This window comes from Electrona antarctica (assembly GCF_951216825.1).
Source record: "Electrona antarctica genome assembly, chromosome: 20".
NCBI lineage: Eukaryota > Metazoa > Chordata > Actinopteri > Myctophiformes > Myctophidae > Electrona > Electrona antarctica.
This window is the reverse complement of record NC_136801.1, coordinates 3345650-3355263: the sequence shown is the minus strand read 5'-3', so window position 1 is coordinate 3355263 and position 9614 is coordinate 3345650. Positions and strand designations below refer to the sequence as shown.

The window sequence follows — 9614 nt, the reverse complement described above, 5'->3', positions numbered from 1 at the left end:
CGAAGTGTCCTTGGGCAAGACACTGAACCCCAAATTGCTCCCGATGTGCTGGTTGGTACCTTGCATGGCTTCCGCTGCAATCTGTGTATGAATGGGTGAATGTAATGCACGTAATGCACAATCTATGTAAAGCGCCTTGGATAAAGGCGCTATATAAATGCACCATTTACCATCTAATGAACACCCCCCCCCCACCCCTTTTTCCCCTCACTGAATTTTTCTTTTCCCTTTTTACCTCCTTTATGATGAATTCCTGTTCTGTTCTTTGGCTATATAGAAGGGTCTATTTGTATGTCTCTAAATGTTTTGATGAATTGAACATGGTGGACCCTCTTGTAAACAAGTGTAATGCTTAATTGGGTCGTCCACTCACAGTTAACAGTCTTTGTATTGAGTTGTGCTGGAAATGTACTGTAATTCTGCAAACTGTTAATAAATATTTCAATCAATCAAAAACCTGTAGTTGTACCACTTCAACACCCCTGAATGAGTTCCAACTAGAAGGGAACGAAGAGGTGAATGACAATAAATATACCCAAACGGTACTTGTTGTATGGTGCAAAATGCATTCCTTCTGTTTTGCTGTTGGTTTTGTTTTTCCACTCAGAGCCTGAGGGGTCGATTAAACACTGGGAATGTGAACGAGGAATTGACATCATGGATCTGTTGCCCATGCAGCCCAAATGCCACCTTCATTTGTCTGTTTTCAGCCATTTTATTAAGCATAAATCGGTTATTATACAAAGCTGCAGTGTGAAGAATGAGCAGAAACCATTACTGTTTTTTTCTGTTTGGAACATTTACACTTCAGTCTGATTCATTGCAGACGGAGATCAAAGACAAAAACTAACATCTCAGGTTGGTCCATGTTCAAAAGATACTGACCAAACGACGTAACATACGTATATTATATGTACACAATGCATGATTTGTACATTGAAATATCAAAGTGAATAAGCCATGTGAAATTCAAGGCACTTAAGATTACTCACATTTGAGTAGCTACTGTACCAGTTACGCTACAGTAACATTAGCGTTAGTGGAATTAATTTATACAGATTATACACGGGTAGTAGAAATCAATATCGCAAGGCACTGTAGTCACTGACATGCAGTGGGACTTGTGAAATGTCAAAATAGGAATTTCTGGTGATGAATTGCTTCCCTCCCTCTCATGGTCCGGGGTATTCAAAGACTGCAGCAGCTCCCATTCCAGTCCCAATGCACATGGACACCACGCCGTAGCCCCTACAGACACAACATTGACAAGCATTCAGAGCAGGAAGTCACAAGACATTCCATAGCATAATTGCAGTGGTTTAAAGTACAATTTTGAGCTTTACTTGAGTATTTCCAATAGTTACTACTACTCCATTACATCTCGGAGGGCAGAGGCACTACTAATATTTGAAGCTCATTTGCTTTGTTTATACATTAACTGTGTATTTCTATTCTATTTTATATATACCTTTTTTGTGATAAGGTGGCAATATAAGCTTCGGCTTCAGCCCTAACCTTTTCAGCCCAAACTTACAGCCTACAACTTAGTCACCTTGTAGGCTACTGTATGCCTATCAACTGTATTGTTTTTAACAAATGACCGAAATAAACTAACTACAATTATTTGACAGGTTTATAGTTCTAGTTACAAAACATACCGTAACCACTTCAGCCCTATACTTGATAGGGCTGCTATTTGAAAACAGCAGGACTACAAGCTTACAATGTGTCACAGTGTGAGCTTGTAGATCGGCTATTTTCAAACTTGTTTGTACAGTATACTATGCGTTTTGAAAACTTCTGAAATGGGACATTCCGTATTTATACACTGTAGTATTGATGATTTTATTTAACCCATTTTGGGGTTTTAAACATGTTATAACTTAGCTATTGAAAAATAGCAATCTACAAGCTCGTGGCGCGCTATGAGCTTGTAGATCTGCTATTTTTGAAAAATCGTTAAAATGTGGCGCAAATCATTGAATATATATTTCAGAGCGAACATTTTTAACTAAAATATTGGCTTCTGGGGGGTCCCTACATATTTTGAGATGGGGGTCCGTGGCCCAATAGAGATAATTCTGGGAATCCTTGATATGAAAAAGGTTGAGCACCACTGACATAGAAACATAGGGTTTTTCAGAAAAATGTTAGGATTTAGAAGCCTTTTTTTTTAAATCGACCTCAGTCCAAAATGGGTTAAGTAAAACGGGAGTATTTGTTCCACCTTTGCATGCGTGTGACGGGTTCAGTAATAAACAGTGTTATAGTGCCCTCCAGTGGACAGGTTCAGTAATAAACTGTTGCTCATAGCTTGGTGGTGGTGAGGGCTAACCTTTTGCCCCTGCGTTTGAGCTCGTTGAGCAGGGTGACCACCTGACGAGCGCCGGTGCAGCCCAGAGGATGACCCAGAGCGATGGCTCCTCCGTTCGGGTTCACCTTCTCCTCTGGAATGCCCAGTTTCTCCACACAGTACACAGCCTGATGAGACAGAATACCAATGACGCGCACATTCTTGGTTCTGGATATTAATATTGTATAAGCCTCTAATTTACCAGAACATGCAACAGAGTTGGACTAAAGGTAGAAAGTCCATCACTATCAAACGCAAAGTATAATCTGATGATTTAAAGGAATTAAGTCTTTTTTGAAGCTTGCTTTGTCCCTGTGGGTCTTACCTGGCTGGCAAAGGCCTCGTTGATTTCAAACACGTCGATATCCGCTACAGTCAGCCCTGCAGGGAGAAATTACCGTTCTTAAAACAATGTTACACAAAGGTCAAAAGGATGACAGAGGATGCACACGCACACATTCGACCGTTATCTCTTCATTGAATCTGCAAAATCATCCGTTATCAGCACCTTAGAATGAGGCCAGTATGGCCATACTGGCATACCGTACTCACCCTTGGCTGAACATAGCCTGGTCAAGGTTTCCCCCTGGTGGACGTGTCATTTCCAACTATTGATAACAGATAAGGGTCGAATGGGGTGCACATGTATGACATACCAGCTTGTTCCAGTGCTGCAGGGATAGCATAGGCTGGTCCAATGCCCATGACATCGGGCGGGACCCCGACCACTGCGCTGGCCCTCAGGACCCCCAGAACGGGCAGTCCACAGGCCTCCACCGTAGACCTCCGACCCAGCAGCACCGCTGCTGCTCCGTCACTGACCTGGCTGGAGTTCCCTACAGGGTTCATTTTGACAGCAAATCTTTATTTAGTTTTAGTCAGTCGTTTGAATAAAAAAAAATCCATTTAGTTTCAGTCAAATTCTTCGTCATCTTTGGGTGTATTTTAGTTGACTAGATTTCAGGATAACATTTGTTTTGCTAGGCCTTGATGCCGTCGTCGTGATGATTTTGTAGACGGGCTAGCAAAAATAGATCGGCTATTTTAGGAGTGCGACACCCGCACACAACCAAGCATAACTTTGCTTCTGAGGGGTTCCTGGAACAACATATTTTCAGATGGGGGTCGGCGGCATATTACGTATAATTTTTGGGGTCCTTGACATGAAATATTGAGCACCACGTCAGGCGTCACCTCTAGTGAACTGTACATTCTTGAACACGTAGCACAGTATACCTGCCGTAGTGGTGCCGTCGGGTTTGAAGGCGGGCCGGAGTTTAGCCAGGCCTGCTAAGGTCGTCCCGGGTCTGATCCCTTCGTCCTGGGTCACGGTCACAACACGTTCTTTGTCCTCGGCGTCCACCAGCTTGGTGGTGACTGGAACGATCTCCTGATCGAACAGTCCCATCTGCTGTGCTCTGCTCGCCCTGTCGGAAGAAAACAATTGGGAGTACAGGTAGTTGTGGAGTCGGTATACGTGACCAAACTATGAAAGACTGTGTTGTTGAGGACCAATAATGCTGCAGAATCAAATGCTTTTTGATTACTTCTGATGAGAACTGAGAGCGAAGGCATCCTGCTTTTCCCTCGAGACCCCGAATCTCTCTGCCACGTTCTCCGAGGTGATGCTGCGTGGGTGCACACACACACACACACACACACACACACACACACACACACACACAGTCGGTCTGCAGGCCAGTTCAGAACCACACAGACATCTACAAATTGTGGAAAACCCACCGAGAGTTGCAAATGGCCAATTGATATTCATGGCATTCAGTCAAGTGTTTTGTCTCTGTGCTGAGGCATGTCTGATCACAGTGAAGCTCTGCTGTGTGGAACAAACCCAACGCCTGATACATACTTCGCCGCATGGCGGTTTGTTGTCACACAGAAAATAGCAGACCTACAAGCTAACGTGTCGTATCCGTGACGCGCTGTGAGCTTGTAGGTCTGCTTTTTTTGACGCTCGTGGTTGACACCGCCGTGTAATAAGCATAAAATTAGGCTTAACCCATTCTGGGCGGGAACCCCTTTGTGTTTTAACTAAGCATTATGTTATACTTTAGCTATTGAAAAATAGCAGATCTACGAGCTTGTAGGTCTGCTATCTTTGAATATATATTCTTTCAGAGCGAACGTTTTTTTTATTTTTACGTCAGGCCAAAATGGGTTAAAGAGAACTGTGCTGGGTCCAAGGGCATCAAGCTGTTTATTATTCGTGTGCCCTGCACTAATAAGCTGAAAAGAGCTCAACAGAATTAGCATTAAACACTCCGTGTACCCAGATAAGCTTATTTATATATCTATTGCAGTTGTACAGCCAGTATCCTGCAATGGCTCGGTATTCTGAAAACGTCAAACAAGCTAAAATAAATTACACTAGTTACTTTAGAATTGTGGGGGTTGTAGGCTATAAATAAAACATGTTAACCACTTAAACCCTATACAGTATACTGTACTTAGTTGACCGGTGTACCCAACATGTCAAATTGTGATGCATTGTGAGATTGTAGATCGGCTATTTTCTTGAATATTTCCGATACCAGTATCGGAAAAGCTGCTTTTTTTATTTCAAGGACCCCCAGAACTCTGAGAGTGAACAAATGGGACCAAATGGAACCGTAAGGCTTGTACATTATAAAGAGTTACAGACCTGTGAGGGGAAACAGTATGCAGCAACAACCGTATCACATGGCTCTGTTTTTAGAAAGAAAACCAGGCTTTCGTCCGTGTGGAAAGCCTGGCGATGCGATGAGGTTAACACAGGACAGAAGTCACTCACCCCATTGGAATAATGCAGTCTCTGGCCTTTTCATAGTCCATTAGCCTGGAGCTCACATCGCCTGGGACACCAACGGACTGCAATGACATGCTCTCCACACTGACATCAACAGAGAAACACAGAAGGTTAACACATTTAGAGACCTGACGTCTAAATAAAAGAATGTCTTCTAAATGCTGACAGTTTTCTGAAATAATGTTTCTATATCAGTGGTTCTCAATATTTCATGTCAAGGACCCCAAAAATTATATGTAATTGGCTGCCGACCCCCATCTGAAAATATGTTGTTTCAGGAACCTCCCAGAAGCAAAGATTTGAGTTGAAAACCTTGGCTCTGAAAGAATATATATTCAAAGATTTGTGCCACATTTTCACGATTTTTCAAAAATAGCAGACCTACAAGCTCGTAGCGCGCCACTTGGTGGCGCGCTACAAGCTTGTAGATCTGCTATTTTTCAATTATCTAAAGTATAACACAATGCTTAAAACACCAAAAGGGGTTCCCGCCCAAAATGGTTTAATTCATTCACAACTGTCGCAGACAAGAGCTAATTTTTAAGCTGAGAATGTGTGATGTGATATGTCATACTACAGTGTATTACAGGAGCCTGTGCTGTCTAAAAATAAGTAGCAGGTTCACTCACTCACTACTTACCCACAGGCAAGGCCCATGTCAATTGACCCACTCCTAATGGATCCTGTGGACACAACATGGACAGCAGAACAGTTGTTTGAATCAAGGGTGGACAATGGACATGCATCCCTTAGTAGTACCACCAGTAAGACGCCTTAAGGCGACGGCGACCGAAGGGCTGACACTTTCATAGACCTGGCAACCGTGTTGTGTGTGTGTGGCGTGTTACCCTCTATAATACAATATTGGGCAGCAGAGATTTTTTTACCTGCTATGTTAAACAGTGCCTGCAAACCAGAGGAGCATTGTCTGTTGACAGTGTAGACAGGCACAGTCTCTGGAACTCCACTGGAAAGGAATATTCAGTACAGCTGTCAAAGACAGTATGCCTTGACAAAATGCATTAAGGAATTTGTTTTGTTTTAATCTTTACTAGAGGCATTACTTCAAATTTGTAAACCATAGATTACAAACCTGAGGAACTGTGCCACTCTTGCCACCAGTGCACCTGCCCCTGGCTGAAGCACATTACCTGTAGGGAGTCATGTGTGATATTAACCCATTTTGACATGAGATCAGATTCTAAAAACGTCTTGTCCATTGATAACAGTCGAAGCGGGTGCCTACATCCTGACCGTTTTCTGAAAAAGCTATGTTTCTATGTCAGTCGTTCATCGATTTTTCAAAAATAGCAGACCCACAAGCTCGTAGCGCGCCACTCGGTGGCGCGCTATGAGCTTGTAGATCTGCTATTTTTCAATAGCTAAAGCATAACATAATGCTAACACCAAAAGGGGTTCCCGCCCAAAATGGGTTAAAGACCTTTTTAGGCCAATGACAAACCTGCCAACCTACTGCACCAGCCTAAGAAAGATATCTCTGACAACAACAAAGTATTTATTATTAAATACTATAAATGTAAAGACTAATAAAAGAATATCCAAAGCATGTTCCCACCCACACAGATGTCACCCAGCTTCTCAGGAGACAACCCCACATGTGAAAGGACAGCTGTCATCACTGCACTCAACAGCTCATCAGGGGTGGTTTCCTAGCAAGAAATAATACATGTCATTATGGTGTGTTACGATCCGTTTCAGACAGTGGACTTGGCTTGCGTTTAGAGTGTCCGCCCCGAGTTTGTGAGGTCAGGGTTCGATTCCCCCCAGCCTGGTCATATTACAGACTCCTAAAAATGGGACCCAATGTCTCTCTGCTTGGCACTCAGCATCAAGGGTTGGATTGGGGGTAAGTCACATACTAGCGTCATGTCCAGGGGGTGTACTTGTACATCAAGCTGTCTCATGCTACAGGATCAGGAGATAGGCTACTCCTGCCATATGGGCCTCTGCAAGGCTTACTTATGTTATGATTAACATTAAAAGCAAAGATTCGAGGCATGTGCTTGTGTTACAAGCTAATAGTTGGGGTATTTTGAGTGGTGCAACCACTCCCTTACGGAGCTATGCGTGTGGCTGGGTGGGTGGGTGGGTGTGTCTGAGCACGGAAACAGCATGGTTGTTTTTCACCACCTGTGCGCAACCTAACACACGCATATATTAACTATATACTGTATGGTGATTTTGGGTGTACCAGTACAGTACAGTGACAGTACAGTACAGTAGAGGGTACAGTAGAGGGACCCCCACACGGTAACTGTCATTTCTCAACCGTTTCGAACGCGGGGCGGCTCGCCGGAATTGGGCCGGCACCCTGGGTGCGTTCCTGTGGGTCAGTACAGTGACAGTACAGTACAGTACAGTAGAGGGTACAGTAGAGGGACCCCCACACGGTAACTGTCATTTCTCAACCGTTTCGGACGCGGGGCGGCTCGCCGGAAAAGGGCCGGCACCCTGGGTGCGTTCCTGTTGGTCTGGAACTTCCGCCCACCCCCACACGGAGTTGCACCACTCGCTTCACACGGGTGTGATTTTTGTTTTCTATACTACTTTGCATTCTGCTCAACTCCACACCAGATCAACAGTCTATCTTCTAATTAGTCTTGGACCAACCAAGACTGTACTACTTTGATCAATCCTGACTTTCGTATGCGCGCACACACGCACACACACACACACACACACACACACACACACACACCTGACAATCTTCCACAGCTACCTTGAACTTATTATATTATACCCTACCCTTGAGGACATTCCTTTAATGTTCCCTGTAGTAACATTGAGGCTCAAGTATTGAACTGTAAATGTATTTTCTGCAATCAATCAATTCAATCAACATGACATGAATCCACTGATGATAGTTCTGTCAAAGAGGTTCTGTCAAACAAGTCTATGATGAAGCTATCTATGAAACTTATGAAAATCTGCAACACTCCCTGCTTCATATTTCCCCGGCGCTAATAGGGGCTTAGCTCCTTTCGGAACCCTACGTTAAAGTTTCTGACATTTTGATGACTTTATGTAGGGTTCCTTCTCACCGGATTCAAGCGACATGGGATGCAATCTGATTTCCCCTGACTTACCCCAGTGCTGCGGTGTGGGTGTCACGCTGACATATTCCAAAAGAAGCATATGGACGCTATAGGATACAACGAACCCTCTCACCCCCCCCCCCGAACGGCACAGAAGCCGTTAAGTATTTTTAATGTTTGTACGACCGTTTTGGCAGCTCTGAAATTCTCTCTTGTTGACATCCCATTGTACCGCCTCCAGCATCTCGGTTGGCTAGCAGCGCCTCCCTACGCGCCTCGTAGGCGCAGCTAGCCAACCGTAGGCGCAGCTAGCCAACCGAGATGTCAACAAGGAGGGACCGAAGAGAGAATTTCAGAGCTGCCAAAGCGGTCGTACAAACATTAAAAATACTTAACGGCTTCTGAGCCGTTCGCGGGGGGGGTCAGATGGTTCGTTGTCTCCTATAGCGTTCATATGCTTCGTTTGGAATATGTCAGCGTGACACCCACACCGCAGCACAGGGCTAAGTCAGGGGAAATCAGATTGCATCCCATGTCGCTTGAATCCGGTGAGACCGGACCCTACGTGGTAGGTCCAAAGGAGCTCAACCCGGGGGGTCCGGAGACGGGCTAATAGGGGCTCCACAGTGACACACACAAAAAGGTTGAAGATCTTACCTTAAACGAGCCTCTTTTAGCTTTGCCGATGGCCGTCCTCATGCCATGGACAACTACTATGTCGTCTGGACAAGTGGCTGGTCTTGCACTGCATTCATTTATTAATAACCCATTTGTATTCGAAGGAATCAAATGGCCGAAGATTACTTTCACTCTATGCATCGTGGTGGTTTGAGCAGTTCACCTAATAGACTCAATGTTTAGTACAATACTATATTACCAAACACTGTGTTGTAACAATCGCATAATGAACGTGTTACAAAGTGCATTTCCTTGTTGTGATGTGTTCCACGGGAAGTAAGGAGGGACAAATCGAACCAGAACGAGACACGTTTGCGAATGTTTTGACAGGTTGAACTTGAACTTGACTGTGTGTCTTGTCATGAGTGGTCGCAATTTTTTAGATTAACTGTCTTCATGAATATAAAATTGTCCGTTACACACGCACGCGCGCGCGCACACACACACACACACACACACACACACACACACACGCATATAGCTCTAACGGCAGCAAAGGGCATTAGGGCTATAAACACGAATAAGCTAAGATGATATATACACTAAATATGGCGTTGCGTAGAGCTTCATTATATTTTTTTCTCCATTTAAAATATACTGTAAAACAATTAAAAATATAATAATTCAAACCCTTTTGGGTTATCCTTTTAACGATCATTGTAAAATCGTACAACTCTACTATTTACAAACTAATTCACAAAGTTTACTTTTATTACATAAAGTA

At 43.9% G+C, this 9614-nt stretch overlaps 1 protein-coding gene across 1 annotated transcript; it reads right to left on the bottom strand.

Moving 5' to 3' along the window:
- Positions 1-266: 266 nt before the first annotated feature.
- acaa1 (acetyl-CoA acyltransferase 1) lies at positions 267-9149 on the bottom strand. The gene is made up of 12 exons (XM_079489459.1): positions 8870-9149; positions 6733-6826; positions 6250-6307; positions 6044-6123; positions 5797-5839; positions 5142-5240; positions 3901-3981; positions 3590-3780; positions 3010-3189; positions 2679-2734; positions 2336-2481; positions 267-1248 (listed from the first exon to the last, which is right to left on the bottom strand). Exons 1-12 carry the CDS (start codon positions 9029-9031, stop codon positions 1173-1175), a joined length of 1266 nt encoding a protein of 421 aa, XP_079345585.1. The 5' UTR covers positions 9032-9149; the 3' UTR covers positions 267-1172.
- Between the last annotated feature and the right edge of the window lie 465 nt (positions 9150-9614).

Coding starts and splice junctions, on each gene's coding strand:
- acaa1 (XM_079489459.1), bottom strand. CDS start 9,031: ATGCATAGAGTGAAAGTAATCTTCGGCCATTTGATTCCTTCGAATACA. Junction 6,308..6,732: donor GCTGGGTGACATCTGTGTGG/GTGGGAACATGC, acceptor GACTCCCTACAG/GTAATGTGCTTCAGCCAGGG. Junction 5,241..5,796: donor GACATGGGCCTTGCCTGTGG/GTAAGTAGTGAG, acceptor TGTTGATGTCAG/TGTGGAGAGCATGTCATTGC.